The 22,070-nt window shown below is 35.3% G+C and overlaps 2 protein-coding genes across 3 annotated transcripts; both read left to right on the forward strand.

Moving 5' to 3' along the window:
- The first annotated feature begins 1,602 nt into the window (after positions 1–1,602).
- Positions 1,603–11,802, forward strand: LOC145212260 (ras-related protein Rab-11A). Its single transcript, XM_080080327.1, has 5 exons — positions 1,603–1,735; positions 1,812–2,007; positions 5,506–5,699; positions 6,221–6,301; positions 10,697–11,802. The coding sequence occupies exons 1-5, from the start codon at positions 1,696–1,698 to the stop codon at positions 10,837–10,839; spliced, it is 654 nt and encodes a 217-aa protein (XP_079936453.1). The 5' UTR covers positions 1,603–1,695; the 3' UTR covers positions 10,840–11,802.
- A 1,350-nt stretch (positions 11,803–13,152) lies between these two features.
- Positions 13,153–18,169, forward strand: LOC145202928 (dynein regulatory complex subunit 3-like). Of its 2 annotated transcripts, XM_080075822.1 has the most exons (11): positions 13,153–13,401; positions 13,461–13,577; positions 13,649–13,815; positions 13,877–14,023; positions 14,084–14,203; positions 14,264–14,374; positions 14,788–14,964; positions 17,059–17,109; positions 17,176–17,327; positions 17,460–17,583; positions 17,816–18,169. In XM_080075822.1, exons 1-11 carry the CDS (start codon positions 13,242–13,244, stop codon positions 18,062–18,064), a joined length of 1,575 nt encoding a protein of 524 aa, XP_079931948.1. In that variant the 5' UTR covers positions 13,153–13,241; the 3' UTR covers positions 18,065–18,169. The 2 variants fall into 2 exon arrangements, with proteins under 2 accessions (XP_079931948.1, XP_079931949.1); XM_080075823.1 differs by lacking the exon at positions 14,788–14,964 and having other exon boundaries at positions 13,159–13,401.
- Positions 18,170–22,070: the final 3,901 nt, after the last annotated feature.

Consider the following 22,070-nt stretch of genomic DNA (forward strand, 5'->3'; position numbering starts at 1 on the left):
TGCAAAATAACTAATATTGAGTCGTGTTTTTCGGATACACAGACACCGACTAGTTAAGTTATGAATTTTTAAATGAAAAGTATTGGGCATTATATTTATGCAAACAAACATTTTATTTTTAGAACTTCATGGTTCCGGAAAAACTACTCTTTTTGGTTGTCAATTTGGGGTCTTGCGCCACATCATCAACGTCAATCCTTTGTTAAAACTACGCTATTTATAGCCGTGATATCGACACTTTCTCGACGCGTTGTGACTGACGCCAGTTCGGTAGGATGCGAATGAACTCAATGAAGTTACAATCATAATTTTTTTCGTTTATATTCATTCCAAATTTATTTTACCGTTTGTCTGCAGTTTAAAAATACCTACCATATGGATAAAGCTGTCTTGCGTTGTGACAAATATTAATCAATCGTTGTGAATAACTTTACGTCAAAATCGTTTGCTGTTAGGCGAGGTTTTGTCTTTCACTTCAGTTAAAAGGCCCCAGTGTCTTATTATTGGTTGATCAGTTTTCCTTAAATTATTGTGACGTACCAATTAAGAGTATCTAATATCGTTATTCGTTATATTTGGAACAACTTACATATTTTTTTTACAAATTAACCGGGGGGTTAAAAAAATATTTGTTTTATTTTCTGACGAAAAGCATTACGGCTAAAATTTAGAATTTTACAGGTTTAAGCAATGTTATTTCTAGGAATACAGTTTTCCTAACTTTTCCATGTATATTGTATACAAGCTATTAAGACCTACTGACAAAACTAACTGAGATCCTATAGACATATGAATGTTTATGTGACTAGGATCCATGTAAGCCTAACAACACAAGACAATGTTGTTCAACGAAATGAAAGTCCTTTTTTATATAGTTACAATTGTAGTTTTTGCAGTTGCATGTTTTGTTACATATGTAACTAGATTTTTTGGTTAGGTGTGCATCCTGTACTTATATTGATTTTCTTTACCAAACAAAAATGTACTAAAATAACCATTAAGTGGACATCACAAAAAAGGACAGCTGAAAGGGATTTGTGATACCTTTGTCATTGCATTTTAGTATGTACATGAAATAAATAAAACCTTGGTTGTGTATAATTTTGGCAAAATGTTGTTGAACATAAGGGATTAACTGCTTGTTAATAATAACCTCATCAGAAGGTTGTTAAACAGTCAATTAGATTGACTGCTGCTTAGGCGAGTTCACTGCAGGTATTGGTATTGCGAAACAAATATGTAAGCAGTTTGTTATACATTTGCCACAACATTGCTTTTTAAATTGTTGGTGTCTGTAATTCTCACTCAATAATTTTGGCATGCAAAACCATCTGTGTTAGCACAGTGGTTCTCAAACTGGGGTCTGCAGTCCTTTAGGGGTCCTGCAGGCGATTTTAAAGTCAAAAAGTCAAAATGATATACCAAATGGATTTGATATTCCGGATTAGCAAAAATTATTTTAGAATACTCAGCTTCTCGACTTAAACATCTCGAGTGACTTATCACATCACTGATTTAGCTATTTGATTGCAATGTCATCCATATTATTGACCTTGTTTATTAAGACTAATGCTTTGATGCGAACATTATTAATTTTATTGCTTTATCTTCATATTTTTGTATTTTAGGATTACCTTCACCCAAAAATAATTAAAAGTTTTTGTGTTTTTGATAATATTCACTGCATATAAAAATATGGGAAACAGGGATGATGAATATGACTATCTTTTTAAAGGTAAATGGTTTAAAGTCATGATTTCTAAATAAGTTGCCTAAATGAGCCAATGGTTTTATCTTCGCCTTTTTTGCAGTTGTCCTAATTGGGGATTCTGGAGTGGGAAAAAGTAATTTGTTGTCACGGTTTACAAGAAATGAGTTCAATTTAGAAAGTAAAAGTACTATTGGGGTGGAGTTTGCCACCAGAAGTATTCAAGTTGATGCTAAGACCATAAAAGCTCAGATTTGGGACACAGCTGGACAAGAACGATACAGGGCAATTACATCTGCGTAAGTACTTTACAATAATTTGGAAATATAATGGGAGTGCCGCTAAAATTAAGCCTGGCTGTTTCTTTTGAAAAGTCATTGCGGATACATAAACATAACCATTGTTCACCTTATTGTTTTTTTGTCCTGTTAAATTTACCCAAACTATTTTTAGGGGTCAGATGCAGGTAATAAAATTGGTATTTTGTGATATTGACTGTTATAATATGAAACATATGTTTACGTGTTGCATAATTACAAATCTTTAACAGTTTGTGAAGCATGATATATATACTGGTGTAGTGGTTGCTGTGCTAAAACCTACAGCCACATGACTTACCCCACTACCCCCCAATTAATGTTGAGATGTGAAGCCAATTGATGTGTTTTACCCTATAGCCCACAACAAGATAGCACATTGTGTGTGGTCAAACTATAAACAAGTGTTCAAACTGAATAGAATTACCACAGCTTTTCAAACGACATCAAACATACATTTTTAAAAAGTCATGGGGTATAGTACAATGTTAAAATTGCGAAAGCCATCCAATAGTTATGGGTTGGGACACTTTGTTTTTGTGGGTATTTTTTTGTCTAACAGTGGTTTGTTTTAGTCATTTGGTCAAGAAAGATTGCTTCAAACTTATTCAAATTTACACACATGTTAGTTAGTTATCGAAAGTTAATCCTCCTTAAAGTTTTACCCCGGATGACCCAACAGTTCACCCACAAACCCACAAAACAATAAATTTAAAAAACAGCACTTCTTACTAAAGTTCATCCAGAAGTTGCATACTTTGTTGGTGGAATATTGTTAAGTATCTTGAATGATTTTGTAAGATTTAGTTGGATTCACCCACATTTCACCCCTTTACTCCTAATTTACTGTTTTTAGGTTTACCAAACCTTAATGTCAAAAATACAAACCCTAATGTGCTTAATTATGGGTCCCCTTCCCTGAAGGGGACACATATTGTTTTTGTCTATTTTTTTTTTCTTTTTTTTCCGTTCAACGCTGATTTGTTCCCACGTTTTGGTCAAGAAAGAATGGTTCAAACTTTTTTAAATAGATATTGGTCTAAAGATGGTCCATGTGAATTTTGACCCCGTTTAATCCCTCGGTTCACCCACAGCCCCCCAAAACGTGAAATTTTTAAAACAGCTATACTTGCTAAAGTACTTCATTTAGGAGTTATATGCTTTGTTGTTTGGTGCAATATAAGGTATTTCAAAAAAAAATTTACCCTTAAAAACGATTTACCCATTTTCACCCCTTAATCCCCAAAGTATTTGTTTCTGTCTAACGCTGGTTTGTTAAACGCGTTTGGTCAAGAAAGAGTGCTTTAAATTTATTCAAATTTACACAGATGTTATTTATTTATCCATATTTCATCCTCCTGAAGTTTCACCCAAAATGACCCAAGGGTTCACCCACAGGCCCCTTAAACGTATTTTTTTTAAACGGCTGTCCTGACCTAAGTACATGATCAAGGAGTTTCATGCTTTGTTGGTTGGTAAAATGTAAGATATTCTAAATATTTTTCTAACTTTTTATTGGATTCACTCATTTTGCACCCCTTTAACCCCGAAATATTGGGTTTTAGTTTTTCCAGTCCCTTAGTTCAGAAATGCAAGCCTGTTATATGTGCTAAAAGGTAAAATTTTAAGAAAAAAAATGTTTGCAGTGGGCTATTCGTTTAGTGTTCAAAATTTTGGCTCAATGGCCAAATGGTTACCATTACAGCCCATAATATGTGTACACTGGAAAGCCCAAGGGAGTAATTCACAATTGCGGCGATTACATGCACAGTGGGAGATTGGTGCTTGAACGGGCGTTTTACAAGGCAGTCTTTTTGATGATTAGATCAGCGCAGTAATGCTATGTGGTTTACTGGTTTTATTAAGTTAGCACAGGTATTTTCAGCTTTAGCGAAGGTTTTGTATTTTAGAAGTGATTAAAACGATAGTTTGGTTTTGTAAATTTCAGGCAAACGTTGTTAATTAAAATGAAGGTAAAAAAATAATGATGCAATAAAAAGTCATTAAACGGCATTGACAAGTTGGCCGCCTTATGACGACTGGAGGTCAACTTGTAGGAAACGCAGAACACAGTTAAGAATGATTTTTTGTCACAACATAGCTTCTTTAATTTTTACACATATGCTCCTGAAACAATACATAAGTTAAATATAGATTAGGAGAAATGTTATTGTTAATCACCAAGGACTGCCTGCTATTAAAAACCGTGTCAAAAGATTTTTTAACGATTGTTCGGCGACTACACCGCAATAGGCTACTAAAGAACAATGACAATAATGATGCAAAAAGAATACGGACAAAACTTAAGTTGGGTTAATGCTTTCTAATAATTATGGGTCCCCTTTCCTGAAGGGGACACATATTCTTTTTGTCTATATTTTTTTTCCGTCTAACGCGGATTTGTTGCCATGTTTTGGTCAAGAAAGAATGGTTCAAACTTTTTCAAATTTACACACATTGTGGATATTGGTCTAAAGATGGTACATGTGAATTTTGACCCTGTTTAATCCCTCGGTTCACCCACAGCCCCCTAAAACGTGTTTCTAAAATGGCTATACTTGCTAAAGCAGATGATTCTGGAGTTTCATGCTTTTTTGATTGGTACATTGCAGCGTATTTTAAAGTATTTTGTAACTTGAAGTTGTATATATCCATTTTCTCCCCTTTACCCCCAAATAAATACAAGACTTAACCTGCTGAAATTTTAAACAGCTGTGGATAGGGTGCTCCTTGTCGGCTGTTAAAAATTTCAATGCATTCGGCTGTATAATTACTCTTACAGCCCCAAATATGTTTTTACATGCTGTCTTTTGTTAAATTTGTGCTCGCTCACTGCACAGCTGACGCAATGGGAGTGGTTGACGATAGTGGCGCATGAAAAAAATGCCTCTGCTTCACGCATGAAGCAGTCATCTCTTGACCATTTTCTCCCTGGTTGGAACGATTTTTTTTGCTAATTGTATTACATTGTAATGATGTAAAGATTATGACATTTTTAAGTTTAGGTTGATGTAATGCAATGTAATTGTAATGTAATTTTGTTTTCCGTAATAAGGCCTAAATTTAAATTGCACTATTTTTACATAAACACATGTGTGTGTGGAACAATTTGTCAATCAGGTTAGTTGGTCAAATAGTTAAATATAAAATGACAAGGTATAGGAAACCAACATTTCTAGCTTAAATTAAAGTAACCGTGGTCTGACATGTGTAAGGTGGGTACTGACTTGCATAATTAAAGTTAGTATGGGGTACTTACAATTAACACAGTTTCACAATTGTGATAAAGAAGTTGTATTCTGTTTTAATGGTACACAACAGGGAAAAGCCCTGGCAGAACCACGGGTCACCAAATAAGTGTACTGGTATAAGGTTGAAATAAACACACTTGCATGTAGATGTTGTAGATTTGTCAACAGAAAATTCCAGCTACATACTTTGTTCTTTGTAATTTTACCATTGATGCATGCTTTTTGTAAGGTACTACCGTGGTGCAGTAGGAGCATTGTTGGTGTATGACATCGCCAAGCACCTAACTTATGAAAATGTGGAACGGTGGTTGAAAGAATTAAGAGATCATGCTGACAACAACATTGTAATTATGTTAGTTGGGAACAAAAGTGATTTACGTCATCTCAGAGCTGTTCCTACCGATGAAGCCAAAGCATTTTCAGGTACACTAATTGTGTTTCATAGCACTTTTATTAAAGCTTCATTTTCCACTTTCATTTGCCATTTGCTGCCAACTTCAATATCAATGCAACAACAGAAGCATTGTGTGTGTCAACCAAATGACTAATGTAGTTGATTTTTTGAAACGTTTTTGCAACATAATAAAAGCAACAAAAAGTTTGTAGGGGTACACATGCCCATCAGCTCAATTTTATGTTATGTTTGGTCAATGAATTTTGTTGATCATATTATACACAACATTAGCTGCCAGTTCCCTGCTTTTGTTCACCGTAGGAAATAGGCTGGTTGCTATGATCGGTTTATGACAAACATCCTATATTTTGGCACTGGTATAAATGTTTTCATTGCACTGTTACGAGTTAGTTGACTTAATATCTAAAGAATAATTGCATTGTATGATTTCACACAATATTGCAGGATATGAGTCACATCTGGAAATTATGCATTACCATTTTTGTACTAATATATATATATGTATGTATATGTGTATTTTTTTTTGTAGAAAAGAATGGACTTTCATTTATTGAAACTTCTGCCCTTGATTCTACCAATGTTGAAGTCGCTTTTCAGAACATTCTCACAGGTTATTATTTTTGGTATAAGACTTGTTTCATTATCTTGCTTACAGCAGCATATTCAAAATTATATTCCAAAATTGCAATGTAAATATGTTTTCAATAATATCTAAACTTATTGAAAACAATATTTCCAATCAGCAGCACTTTTCACACCCATGAAATTCACCAGTTAAGTAATGTCTATTATGAAAGACCTGTTATTTTCAACAAGGACAGAAGCCAATTGTGTAAAGTTGCATAATGCACATGTACACTTATGTTGTTGTACAACTGGACATAGTTACCAATTCGTTTCAGTCCATAATAGGATATGTACATGTATGACATCATAGTGGCACAGATTTCCACAATTGGTCCACGAACAATACACTTTAAGTTAATAATTCACCAGTTCATGCCGGCATTGAGATTTATGTGTGAATAGCATTTTTTCAGGAAATAAGCACTTTTTCTTACACTGTGTTGGTTTGATTTTTTACTTTTCTTCCTTGTATATTCAAAGAAATCAAATTTTGTCGTGATTACACATAATTTAAATAGCTGTCAATATGTCATTTTTCTTTGTTGATTGAAGTTGCCGTTTTTGCTCCAAAAGTGAGACAAAAAACTTACACAATGAAAAATTAAAGCAATTTTGGGGCCTTATTTAAAACACCATTGTCATTCTGGCAAAATGGCACCAAAAATAAGTTTCCACTTCACTGCAAAAGCTTTACATAAGTTACAATGAACTTCTTAATATTGATCGAATTTAAGCACATAATCATATACTCCACAAACATGCTTCATCTAATAGAAAAGATCTGGTGAAGTTTGTCCATGCACTTTTGGCATGAAATGTCTGGTGGGTTGGGATGAAACTCTCACAGATTGCAATTATAATTATGCAGATGTACTATCTGTTCGTTTGACCCCAGTATTTACCCTGCTAGCCCCCCAAAGGGTAAAACATTTTTATATGTTGCTGGGCACAACTATTGAAAGATTTCTGTGGTGTAATAGTGTAATAAAGGTTACAGAACATATGTTACATATGTTTATGCATTGCTTGGTGGACGTTTTCGCACATGGAAGTAAAGGAGGTGTTAACAGCCTTATGACGTCAGAAAGGTTAACGAATGTTGCTAAAAGCAATTTTTATAAAATCTCTAATTTGGATAAAATTGTACGTGATTGTTGGTTGGATCATTGTGGTTTGATATTTTGTACTTTTGGTTGTGAAACCCCACCAATTTCCCCACTAACCCCCTAAAATGGGTAAGCTTTTTAAACAGTGTCGGAATTAAATGAAATTTGGACAGCTTGTAGAATTTATCATTATGGGTCCCCTTCCCTGAAGGGGACACATATTGATTTTACTCAAAATGTTTGTTTTTTTTTCTTTCATTTTTCTTCTCCCCAAAGTTTGTCCGACTCGTTTTTCCATCAAATCCTTGATGGATTTGGATGAAATTTACACAGATGATAGATGTAGTTATGTAGATGTGCATCCCACTTTGTTTTTGTTCATAACCCCAGTATTTACCCCGCTAGCCCCCTAAAATGGGTATTTTTTCCCCGAAGTTTGTCCGACTCGTTTTTCCATCAAATGTTTGATGGATTTGGCTAAAATTTACACAGATGGTAGATGTAGTTATGTAGATGTGCATCCCACTTTGGTTTTGTTGATAACCCCAGTATTTACCCCGCTAACCCCCTAAAATGGGTATTTCCCCCCGAAGTTTGTCCGACTCGTTTTTCTATCAAATGTTTGATGGATTCAGCTAAAATTTACACAGATGGTAGATATAGTTATGTAGATGTGCATCCCACTTTGATTTTGTTGATAACCCCAGTATTTACCCGGCTAGCCCCCTAAAATGGGTATTTTTTCCCCGAAGTTTGTCCGACTCATTTTTCCATCAAATGTTTGATGGATTTGGCTGAAATTTAGACAGATGGTAGATATAGTTATGTAGATGTGCATCCCACTTTGTTTTTGTTGATAACCCCAGTATTTACCCCGCTAGCCCCCTAAAATGGGTATTTTTTCCCCGAAGTTTGTCCGACTCGTTTTTCCATCAAATGTTTGATGGATTTGGCTGAAATTTACACAGATTGTAGATATATTCATGTAGATGTGTTTCCCACTTTGTTTTTGTTGATAACCCCAGTATTTACCCCGCTAGCCCCATAAAATGGGTGAGTTTTTAAACCGTGTCAGAATTGGCTGAAATTGGGATTTCTTGTATAGTATGCCATTTATAGGTGTCGATTGTTGTGTTCAACCCTGTAGTCCTAACATTTACCCCACAATCTCCTAAAGTTTAAAACGTATTTGTATGTTACTGGGCACTACAAACGAAAGATTTCTTTGGCGCAATAGTGTTACAAGGGCAACCAGTTGAATGTTGCTCGTTGGTGGGTTGCTTGGTGGACGTTTTTGCGCCATGGCAGGTTGGGGCTTGCTAACAGCCCTATGACGTCAGAAACATTAACGGTTGTTGCTCAAAACACCTCTAGTGGTCAAAAATGTAAACATTGGCGGTTTGGGCTGAAATTTTGCAGTACTATTGATTGGAGTCATTGTGGTTTTTACATATTTTTTAGTTTGTGTGTCGAACCCAATTAGTTACCCTACTAGCCCCCTAAAATGGGTCAGTTTTTTAAAACGTTAAATAGGACATACTTCAAACAATATCTGGGGTGAATCTAATTTTATAGTTTGCATGGCACACTGTCCCCCTCCCTAAATACTCTAGTGCTTACAACACCCGACTTTCTCATGGTTATCTCTTGAATTCCATAATTTTCAACTTTGCATGTGTGGGGACCCATGAGTTTTTGTCTGCAGAAACGACTAAGGTTATAAAAGACGATGGCTAATATGGAACCCAATACAAAATAAGCATAGGAAATATATTAATGTTTTAAAATAGGTTATAGTTTAAATGCAACAACAAAATGTGCTAAGCCACCCTTCTAGTTTAAGATGGCTTTAAATCATATTACTAATTTTTGTAAACCTGTGTGTGGAGACCCATTCGTGTTTGCAAAAACAATCATGTTAGCAGGTCAAATGATGCTTGTGGTAAATGTTAAATCGGATACAGAATTAATAAATTTGCAATATGTCGGATAGTCATCTTTCTGTTTTTTTGTTTTGTTTATTTTATTGTCTAATAAAGGGGTCACCAAACTATGACCCCCGGTGTCACTTTATTCAGACCGTATTTAAAATTGGTTCAAAATGATGTATAGAACACTTCATAACATTTGTTACCCAGGCATATAAGCAGGGCTTATTTTCAACAATTATAAGTCAAATCTGCGCTGCAAGTAAATCTAGATCTTAGCTGTCATGAGATGCACGAAACATTTTCTATGAACAAAGGCTTGCTGGAACAGATTCTGGCAATAAATATGGCATTTGATATGTCATGGCTCATATAAATGCAAAAATTCTGTTTAAAAACTTTTGTTTTTACTGGCATAAAAAAATTAATTTTTCGGTTGTCCTTATTTTGGGCTCCATGTCAATGGAAACCCTGCATATAAGACAAAAACGTTTATGGAGACATGTTGATTGTGATTTAGACTTATTATGTTGCTCTCACGAAATCACTGCATTGCAAATTGTAATCAGTTTTTCATCTTTCCCAAAAGTTGAATTAGGGTAGTACAATTTATCATTTATAGCGGTCTTTTTTTGCTCAAATGTATGAAATAAAATCTTAAGTAAACCACCCACAACAACATGTTGGATTAATTTCACCCAGTTTTGCAGGATTATAATGAATAGAAAAAAAACGCATCCAAATACAGTTTCTTATATCACAAGCAAACTAAAAAGTATTAATTGTGCACAAACAATTGTCTTCATTGTTACTTGTGAAAAATTAAAGAAGAACTCAAGAGACTTATATATTCTGTATAATTCAATGTCACAGTTTTACAATATGACAGACATTGAAAACATAGAAACACAGTAAGAAACAATTTATAATACATTAGCACAATCTGTTTTTTTCGATTTGTCTTGGTTTGTTGTTCTATCTGATAAGTTTTGCCTGTTTTAAAACAGGCTTTGAAAAACAATTGCTAGGTTAAACCTAGCGACTAAATTCTTGGTGGATGGAGAGTATGTTTTTAAATATTTGTGCATGTACAACATAAAAAGATACAAAAATAATTGCTTAGTTGGTACATGTACTCTTGTCACATTAAATACTTTTGATATCAAGGTCACTTTTAGCCCTGCCATAAACCATATTTTCTGTTTGCCTTATGACTGACTCAAAGAAAAAATAAATGCCCACCCCTGGTCTACAGTGATTTATCATGCCTATATGGCAGTGTAACTTGTTTGTCTGCTATGTGGTGTCTGGCAGAATTTGTGACTGTTTCATTTTTATTTGAAGAAATCTACCGCATTGTGTCTCAAAAACAAATCAATGATTCTCACAATGATGATCCACAAGTGAACAGCCAACCAGTCGATATTGTTCTTCCACCAACAAATGAAAATGTAAACAAGTCTCAAGGTTGCTGCAAAAATCTTTAGCCTTGTTAAAGTTGCTGGCTTTTTTGCGGTGCTTGCAAAACTTCCACAGAGGAACGCTAGCACAACCAGCATTATTCCAGTTAACAACAGTTTTCATAATAATTGCAGATTCATTGTCATTTTACCGACTTTGTGAAAACTGTGCTATACTTAATAGTCCATATTTTACACATGGTTTTCTTTAAAATGTATTTCTATGGTTGAAGATTTTGGTGCAAATTGTGCCTCAATTTATTGTAAACTTGACAATGATAATTTTTATTCACATAACAAGGCATTTGATATTTAAGCACTTTCACTCACCATGTACTTCACCAGTTATTAACAATACCATCTTTATTAACTGTTTTAAAGACAAAAGTCTGGTTGGGTAAATATTAACAATGACGTTCATTGAACTGAAAATGCAGCAATAATTGCTTGCAACTATTGTTATTACGTCAAGATGATCCTTAATTATTTGTCTCTTCTGCAACATCAACATTAGTATTTGCAATTAAGCTTGATTTAACTGTTTTATAGTAAAAATAGTAAATGCCTTATTTTGTACTGATTTTGGTGTGATTTGTATGAAGTAGCTTTGTCAATGAGACAGCCAGTTTGGTGATAATGTGTAAATCTCATGGTTTTGAGGTAAAACACTGATCACATCGGTAGAGTGTGATTTGATGCTGCATTTGTATTTTTCTTTAAAATGCATTTATTGTGTGTACATATTGAATTTGTTCTTCTTTCATGAAAATTGTCAAATGATTTTGCTCTATACAGTCTTGTATATTTATGGCAATATAACTGCATATCTGTGTGTTTATGTTTTGGTAAAAGCTATTGATCATAACTAGTTTTTGATTCATTGTGAAATAGTGCTATCTATTTATGAAATTGGAGCCAACAAATATATACCAACAATATACTCAATCTCAAATTCATATGTTGGTAAAAATAAACTTTGTTTGCTTGAAAGCTTCACTATGATATGATAAAACAATCCTGGAAAAACACTGAAAGATGTTGGTCACAGTTACTATTATGAGGCTTAGAATTCCATCCTGTAAACATTTGTTACATATGTTTAGCCTGTATAAAATACATACCAGTTCAACATTATAAGTAGAGCTTAGGTTGAAACACAGCAGCTTTATGGCATAGACAAGTTCGGTTTGAAACTTAATTTATTGAAAATTTATTGGTAATTGAAAAAACAATAAATAAATCGACTAATTTGGTAGTCCAGTGAAACAGGTGGTAGAACTACTAACGTAGATGCTGAGTGCCTTTAGCAGTAGTGTGCCCTTATTTTCGGTGTTGAAACTAACGCAAGTCCAGTATGTACCAACGGTGTCCGTTTTGTACATAAATTAGTGCTGTGAAGAAAAGCGATTTGTTAACTCCCATCCATTGGCGCCATAAAAATCCAGATTAATTTCTACTTGTACGACTGTACGGTATGGCACCTTTCAAGCCAAATGTCAATCGAAAGCGTTTTATTAAATTTACAGCCGTCGATACATATATTTTAAAACACATGCTCACAGCCGTGTAAGTTCGTCTACTCGGCCGCAGCTTGTGCACCCCTGGTTTACGAATTTTTGACTGCAAAGGCTACTTTTTGTCCTCTTGGCAAAAGATAGTCGAGTCTCAAAAAATGTTTGCAAAATAAATTCAGCCGAATGGGAATATTTTAGTTAGTGCTACAAACGGTTGTGTGAATATACGACAATAAAAACCATGGCAACAGTCACGCGTGAATTACAATTTGGCTTTCGGAATCTGGGCCGCCACTCTACATATTATATAGCAAGAGTTAGATAGTTTTGTTTAAGCCTAGATGTAAAATTTTGGATCTAAATAATGGCTATAAATCTAGACAGTCCCTTTAACGATTGTAAAGACCACAGAAACAGTACAAGCCTGCAAAAGTTTCACCCAGACCACCACAAAAGCCTCAACATTATAAATGCAGCAAAAATAGAGAGTGAAGATGAGGAAGAAGTAAGCTTCTTTAACATCTAATATAAGGCAGTTTATATCAAAAACCTTCATATGTGTTATTGTTTGGCTAATATATTGTAAAATTGAATTACTTTATGTCAAGATATATTTATGGATGTTTTATTTTTCAATTTGGATGATTCTAGATATTTTTGAGGTCAGACTAGATTATTTCATTCAAACAAAAGTGGTTGTTGTGAACCAAAGGTATACAAGGTTTAGTTTCTTTGTTATCGAAAACTACAGTTATGTGTGAATTTAATTCCAAACCAGCTTCAATTTTGAAAAATACATCTGTCTGTAATATTATTTTATTTTTTTAGTGGTAGGTTGTGAACTTTATAATATGTAACCGGAACCAAACCATACTTTAAAAACTGCATTAAATAAAAGGTGCCCCTTTAAGCAAAATGAGCCGTTTATATGACACTGTGGAACCTTCTGTAATTGACGATGAAATGCTCAAAAAGGCTGTTGAAGACCAAGGGCCCAAGGAAGAAGCTGGAAAGATTGCTAAACAAGAAGGATTAGATTACTCTGATGTTTTAAGTCTGAGACTGGACTTCAGAAGTAAGGACATGATGTTTAGCTGCTTAAATTTGTGTAAGATGCAATGTTTTTTTCTACAGATGTTCTAAAGATTGACAATCTCTGGCAATTTGTCAAACTCACAAAACTACAGTTGGACAATAACATCATTGAAAAAATTGAAGGACTAGATGCACTAGTTAACTTAAGGTGGCTAGGTAAACTGCATGCAACTTTAATGATGAGATTGATCTTTCATTGGTTTAATGTATTTTTGTGTGATTTAAAGATCTTTCATTCAACAACATTGAGATCATAGAAGGCCTTGAAAACCTTACAAAACTTGAGGACTTAACATTGTTTAACAACCGCATTTCACGACTGGAAAATATGGATGCTCTTCCTCTTTTGCATGTTTTGTCTGTGGGCAACAATAAAATTGATCAGTTGGAAAATGTAACTTGTGAAAACTAGAGTATAGAAAAGTGTTCCTTCGACTCATTAATAATTATTACAGCTTATCTACCTTCGAAGATTTGAGGATTTGCGAACCATGAACTTAACTGGAAATCCTGTCTGTGATGACCCTGCATATAAACTGTTTACAGTTGCCTATCTTTCACATTTGGTTTACTTGGACTTCCGTCTGATTGATGAAGAAACGGTACATATTTTACTTAGCTTAAGCCTTTTAAACTACATAATTCACAACCAATATTTTAAGAGAAACAAAGCCCACAGTTTGTATGAAAACAAACTTGGTGAATTGATGCACAATGAAAAACAAGCAAAAGTTGAACAGGATAACCAGAGAAAAATTGAAACAGAAAAACAAAAACATGTGGTAAATTTTCAATTGTCAATGTTATGATAAACCCTCAACAAAGTTGGATTTTGTTTTCAGGATGCCTATGTTGAAAATCTGGATGATGACTTTTTGTTTGTGGCACTGTACAAAGAAGATCCAGAAGGGAAAAAATTAGAAATGTTGCCAGGCATACAGGACATGTTGAAGGTGAATGATGTCCTAAATCAGTGGTTCCCAACCTTTGGTGGATCGTGGCCCCCTAAAAGTCACTTTTTGGCCTCGTGGCCCCCTTTAACTAACCCTGAATGACCTGTGGACCCCTTGTAAAATGTAAAAGGCAATCTCGTGTTGGAATTCGGTACTAGTTTCGGCTTTAAACAGGTCGAATAGAGTAACCAAGAATCCGCAATCGTGAAAAACCTCAATATAGACAAATAGTCGATTGAATTAGGAAAAAAAGTTAGAAAGAAAATCGCTTTTAGTGGGTGTTTTTAGTGAATCTACACTCGTGGCCCCCCGGAACACAGCTCGTGCCCCCCCTGGGGGGCCATGGGCCCTGGTTGGAAACCACTGTCCTAAATGATTCACCGACAGCAAATAATGTTGTAAATCCTTAATAGGAATTTAAAGACAAGTTTTTGGATGTTTGCCATAAAATTTTTGAATATGGCATTCAAGAATATGACAAGCGTACACATGAATTAGAGGAATTTTATGGGTGTGTTGAAGATGCAAAAAATGATAACAAAGCTGCTGGCACCAAATACATTGATGAGTTTGAACTTTACAAAAAAAAGGTATTGAGTTTTTTTTAGTAATTTTGATTCATTTTATAGTCCCCCAAAATAAACAACTAAATGTACTTCTCAACGTAGATGGGTTTTAGGCTTTTAGATTGGTAGACTGCATAATGTGCAAAAAATTTTTTTTTTAGGTTGGTTAAATGCATCTACTTTTTACCCCCCAAATATTCATTTGGTTTGTCTACAGCAGCAGTTCCCAACCTGTGGGTCGCGACCCCAACTGGGGTCGCCTGACAATTTGCCTGGGGTCACCTAAGCCTGTGGTTTCCAACTCGTTTCAGGTCATGGACGAGCCGGATCCAGCCTGCAAGAGTAGTGTTAATGTACATGTTTAAAAAGCAACGACATATAAGAGATTCTATAATTTTCAACACAATTTTATTATCTACAGTTGCACAATCTGACTATGAAAAAAATTCTTGTTGGTCCCGGAAAAGACGCTTCGTGGACCACTGTGTGGAATAGCGCTGTGATAGGGCTTGCAACCTATATGGCCCTCGCAAGACATTTTTGATCTTGTCCGCCCCGACGTAAACAAAAGTTTGGTAACCCCTGGTCTAAAGTTTATTTAACAAATAACAAAAGAATAGTTCTCAACATTCCTTCCCGCCATTGTTCGTTAAATAGAAAAAGGGGTGGATCTTCAATTAAAAAGACTTAATTGTTCTCACAAAAAAATTATTATTACATAATTATACTGCATTACTTAATAATTACCAAGTCCGCACCAGTCAACTTGTGTTGTATTCTCTCGGTAATTATGGGTCCCCTTCCCTGAAGGGGACACATTTTGATTTTACTCGATTTCTTTCTTTTTTTTTCTTTTCTTTTTTTTTTCTTCCCTGAAGTTTGTCCACCCCATTTTGCCATGAAATGTTTGGTGGATTTGGATGAAACTTTCACAGATAGTAGATATAGTTATGTAGATGTGCCATCTGCTTCGTTTGTCATGACAACCCCAGTATTTACCCCACTAGCCCCATATTCTCTAATTAATAACAGTCAACTAAAGACTGCCTTGATGCACCGAAGACAAGTATTAGGAAGTGAAAGTATAGCAAGGAATAAATTTTTGAATATTTAGAAGTCAATTTTACTATATATCCTATTAATTTTATCCTTGGGGTCACCGCAACTTCGCAAATGTTATCAAGGGGTCACCGCACTAGAAAGGTTGGGAACCGCTGGTCTACAGGTTCTTGAGGTCAGAAATACACCTATAAATGCCCAGACATTTTTAACAATTGTAGATGCTGTATTGTTTTTAGAAAAAATCTAGTCCAATCTGCCAAGTGATTCTTTCCTACACTCTTCCTTTATATGTGTGAAAATAATACTGTTGTACCTTTCACTCTGTACCATGAGAAGTGCCATGGGAGTAAAAATACCCAGTTTACTCATAAACAAGAGTGTATTCAGGCAGCACCATGTTGTTTGGGATCCAATACTTCATTAGTTGCCCCACAACTGTTGTACTTTTAGTTGGTCATACAATCTTTTGCAATGTATAGAAAAAAATGTTGTATGTTTTCAATAAAAAGTACGCCTATGCATTTACAGTTGTTATATTCAAAATGAACTTGTAAAACAATATAACGCACCATAAGTGCATTAAAAAGTTACTGAATAGTTGTCTGTGACCTAACACAAAATGAAGAGAGGTGATTGCAGGTCACCATATACTTATTGCATAACACATTTAAGCACGATCTGTTTTACCTTTCCCACAATGTAAGTTCTAAATTGGTCTGTGTCTGTGTTGCTTTTTAGATTTTCAGGCAGACATTTTTACCTTTTTTAAAAACCCCAAAATACTGTTGTTGATTGCCTCATATTAAAAATGCCTATTATTTATGTCATTTCAATCCAAGCAGCAGGCATGACAAAGTAAAGCAAAATTATTTTTTAACTAACGGATCCACTTTATTAAAAGAAAAACGTTTTATTTAAGTAACAAAAAAATAAAACCATTATATTAATTAACAAAAAAAGTAAAACACCATTATATTAATTGTTTGAAATGGTGTTTTTAAAGTTGGGACTGTTAGTTTGCGATACATAATCAATATATTGCATACTGTTTTACAGTTGTTTATGGACCTTCTTTCCAGCAGTGATCCAACCTTTATTGAGGACAAGGTATTTGAAAATTGTAGCTGATAAAATAGTGCATTTGACAACAGTTTAATTTTCCATCAAACACAGGTTACTGAATACCATTCTAAGGTAAATAAACTCTGGGATGTTATAATGGGACTTGAAATGCAACTGGTTGATCAACTGGAAGAAACTATAAAGGATTTTGAAAGAAACCTAACTGACCTCATGTCATTATTTGTGGAAAGTGTGCAAGGGCTGTATCCTTCAAACATACTAAATATGTTAATGCCTGTAAACACATATCTGTATGTATAAAATATCTAATTAATTTGTTTGTCTTTTTGAAAATGTTTCTGGGTGAGATTATCCTTTACTTAGCCAATGCTCAGAATTACACAACTTCGAGACCTCGAAAATTCTCACAATGAGAAGCTTTTGGAGACTTGCATGTTGGTTCTGGAAAAAGTTGTCAAAAATGAACTTGATGAAGAACTACCGGAAGATTTGCGAATGGTATTTATTGTTATTTGTCACTAAAGTCTTGTAAAACTATGTCTGACAATAAACATATAGGTCAATAAACAGTACAGAAGCAGAGCATTTTCAAATTTTGTGGTTTATGTTCAGTTAATGTTTTAGTTCCAAATGTCAAATATTGAGCCAACCAGTTTTACAAATGCTATAGTCGTAGAAAACAGGAGTCATGATTGACAAATGCAGTATTTCAAAAGTATCTTGTTTTAAGCTTTTTGTAGACAAAGACACAATTGTGAATGCCATTGGTGCCTCGCATGATGTTCATCTAGTGAAAATTGACAATCGCGAGGATGAAATAGTGACACGAAGTGGAGGTTGGATTTCAGCTTTAATGAAGAAAATTCACACTACTGAGTGTAGCAGAAACAGAACTCGTGTTGTTGAAATTCTAAATTATATTGACCACATTAGGGATGAGATTGACACACTGGATATGCCAGAAGCCATTAGAACTTAGATGGCAGAGCATGGAAATTTATGATCCAAATGTGACTGTTTAAAGTGTATTACTTTGATTTGTATTTGTTGACTTTTATTTTTGTTAGTACATTTATTTCCCGAAGGTATGCAGTGATACAAATTCAAAAAAGATCAGGTTTTGTTTTCACAATGCAGAAATTGCTAAATGCACTTTAATTCCTATCAAGACATTAATTATTATGGGTCCCCTTTCCTGAAGGGAAGTTTTTTTTATTCTTTTTTTTCTTCTGCCAAAAGTTTGTCCACCTCGTTTAGGCATGAAATGTTTGATGGATTTGCATGAAATTTTCACAGATGGTAGATGTAGTAATGTAGATGTGCCATTTGTTTTGTTTGGGTCGATAGCCCCAGTATTTACCCCACTAGCCCCCTAAAATGGGTAAATTTTAAAGAATGTCCGATTTGGATGAAATTTGGATAGTTTGTTCATTGTGCCATTTTAGGGCATCGATTGTTGTGTTTTACCCTGTAGGCTGTAGCCCCAATATTTACCCCACTAGCCCCCAAAGTGTAAAACGTTTTTGTATGTTGCTGCACACCACAAATTAAAAATTTCTGTGATGGAATGGTATAACAAAGGCAACAGAACATATGCTACTTGTGTTTGTGCATTACTTGGTGGGCATTTTTGCACATGCCAGTTAGAGGGGTGGTAATAGCCGTATTTTATTTATTTTTTCACGGGGTTCGAACCCAGGACTCTCCCGGGGACGAATCCCGATCAGGTTTTAGAATTTTAAACATTGTCTGAATTAGATTAAAGTTTACATGACTGTTGATTGGGTCATTGTGATTTCATATATCATACTTTTGGGTGTTGAACCCCATCAGTTACCCCACGAACCCCTAAAATGGATTAGTTTTTTAAACGGTGTCAGAATTAGATGAAATTTGGACAGCTTGTAGAATTTGTCATTTATAGGTGTCAATTAGTGTGTTTAACCCTGTAGGCTGTAGCCCTATAAAAAGGGTGAATTTTTTAAACATTGTCCGAATTGGATGAAATTTGGACAGCTTATAGAGTGTGCTACTAATAGTTGTTGTTGTTTGTTATGTTCAACCCTGTACCCCAACATTTACCCCACTAGCCCCCCAAAATGGGTCAATTTTTTAAACATTGTCCGAATTGGATGAAATTTAGACAGCTTATAGAGTGTGCTACTAATAGTTGTTGTTTGTTATGTTCAACCCTGTACCCCACTAGCCCCCCAAAATGGGTCAATTTTTTAAACAATGTCAGAATTGAATGAAATTTAGATAGCTTGTAGAGTGTGCCATTTATAGGTGTAAAATGTTGTGTTTTACCCTGTTGCCCCAGCATTTACCCCACTAGCCCCCCAAAATGGTTTATTTTTTGAACAATGTCTGAATTAAATGAAATTTGGACAGCTTGTAGAGTGTACCATTTATAGGTGTTGATTCTTGTGTTCAACCCTGTAGCTCTATCATTTACTCCACTAACCCCCTACCATCATGTTTAATTCGCCATTAATAGGAGCTGATTCTTGTGTTTTAGCCTATTTCTCACTATTTAACACTTTTTTCTCAGATAGACCATAAAATAGGAAAATTTTCAAAAATGTATTAGTTTGTACTCCTTATAGCATATTTATTTATGCACAGTACCGATCACTGTGTTTGACCTTACAATACCAAACTTTCTTATTGTTATCTCTTGAAATGCATTATTTACAACTTTGCATGTGTGGGGGACCCATGAGTTTCTGCTTGCAGAAACAACCAAGCTTATAAAAGACAGTGGATGATATGGGACTCAATATAAAATAAGTGTAGGAAATATATTAATGTTTCAAAATAAGTTATAGTGTATATCAGGGGCGTATCCAGAAATTTTTAAAGGGAGGGGTCCAACAATTTTTTGGGGGGAAATCCCTAATGACGTCATTATGACGTCATACGTCGTTCAAAACGACACGTTATGCGGCAAAGCACTTTTTCCGAAATTGGCGGTTTCTCTACCCATCTAATTGACAGAAAGAACAGGTAATTTTAGCGAACGCTTGGTAGTTTTTTGTTCGCCGCTGCTATCTAGCTTACTCAGCCAAACTGCAGCTGCAAAATAAGCGTGACTGTCAGGTAATCAAAATCGTTGCTTAAAAAAACAGGGTCCAATTTGTAAACATCTAAATCTCTTGCTGAAGCGGTAATCCTACTGTTAAGTTGCGCAAAGTCACGAATGCACTAAAGGTGGTAACTGCAGAAGGCATAAATTGTGTCTGGCAAGTAACAAATTACCCTAATAACATAACTCGATTTACATCGATCTAATGTTTTTGACAAACTATTACGTGTTTGGCGGATCAAAGCAACACAACATTACACGTTTTTAACACTTTTACATTGTTCAAATGCAAAAACAGTTTGATATGTTGCACTTAGTGCAGTTACCACTTAGCAAGAAACTGTTACCAGCGTCCTAGTCGGAACGTAACTTTCCGATTGTTAGCGCATAAACCTCCTTATTAAACCCTTGTTACGTCACAATTGGCGATTAGATAACAAGCGAATACAAGAGATTGAAGGCTCGCGTCTTTGAGATAACGACTCCCTGTTATCACTCAGTGGTAAACGGAACGATTTTAGCCTATTTAATTTACGCACAAATTTTTGAAAAGGGGGGGGGGGGTCCGGACCCCCAAAACCCCCCCTTGGATACGCCACTGGTGTATATGCAAGGGAAATATGTGCTAAGCCACCCTTCTAGTTTAATCTGATTTATAACGCTAGCAGAATAACCAATTGTAAAACCAAATTAATTCCAGTTCGTTGGTCAAACATTTAACCCGTTTTAGTGAAATAGAAAGAGGTTATTGCAAAAGTATTTTTTACAACGGTAATTGGCATTATTTCATGTATTTGCGGTCCATTTAAATATACCGTTGAAGCTGTGTGTATGCCTCGGGCCATAGGTTCGAAAAATCTTACAAAGGTTCGAAAAATCTAGGCAAGTGCCCCCTCTTGCCCCTACGTGGCGGCGCCCATGTTTCCGGGACTCGCGGCTTAGGCTCAGCAGCTCAGCGACACAGGCTCAGCAGTGCGCACGTCGAAGGTCGAATCACAAGCCTGTGTAATGCCTCGGGTGGTAGAGCGCGATAGTCCCGGAAAGGCTCGTGTCGCAGATTCGAATCCCACCGCAGGCTTTTTAAGTTACGTCTTTCCGTGTGGAAATACTTGTGGTGTCGCCCGGCTTACTATGAATGATTTAGAAACAAGTGTGCCGTGCTTGCTGGTCGTGCATGATCGAAGCAGGGCTGATCCCAGTCATTTTTGTTTGTCTACATTTAGTAATCAAAAATTTCATAAAGAAGGAATTGTAACACAACTGAAAAAATTGTAACTCAACTGACCCAAATCAGCCCTGGTTTGGAACGAAACTCGTGTTTTGGACATTCCTCTGAAATTCGCTAACCTTGCTGGTTTCAGAAATGTGCTAGTCTGGTCAATTCAAACAGGAGTTAAGTGGTAGCCTACGCAGCTATAGAAAAAGTAGTCAGGTGGTACAAGATCCGTATTAGGTGTGCAATATTTTTCGTCGGTGGGTCGTATAGCCAATTTCGGACCTCAAGCGAGGGCCACATAACTTTTTTTCGTGTGCACAATAAATTCGAAATTCTTCCAAAAGCATCAATAAATTTATTTTCTTCAACATAGCAACACTGGCTTTCGCAACAAAATAATTGTTTACCAGAAAAAGGGAATTGTTACGTCACATTCGGCGAAGTAGGCTACTTGCTGCAACTGCTGGTATGTATAGTATCTATGATGCAACTTTACCTGCCACAGGTATGTTTGATATCAACCCTGAGGAAAAAAAAGCTTTTTTTCCGGGTTTCTTGGGCTTTCAGTGGAGATCATATATTGCTCTAAACCAGCGTTTTTAAACCGGGGAACGTGAAGAGTGTACTGTGAAAGTTAAATACTCTTCACTTTTATTTTTGTACTTATTTGTTCTTTACTTTTTT

This window comes from Phallusia mammillata, chromosome 1, assembly GCF_965637545.1.
Source record: "Phallusia mammillata chromosome 1, kaPhaMamm4.hap1.1, whole genome shotgun sequence".
Classification (NCBI taxonomy): domain Eukaryota; kingdom Metazoa; phylum Chordata; class Ascidiacea; order Phlebobranchia; family Ascidiidae; genus Phallusia; species Phallusia mammillata.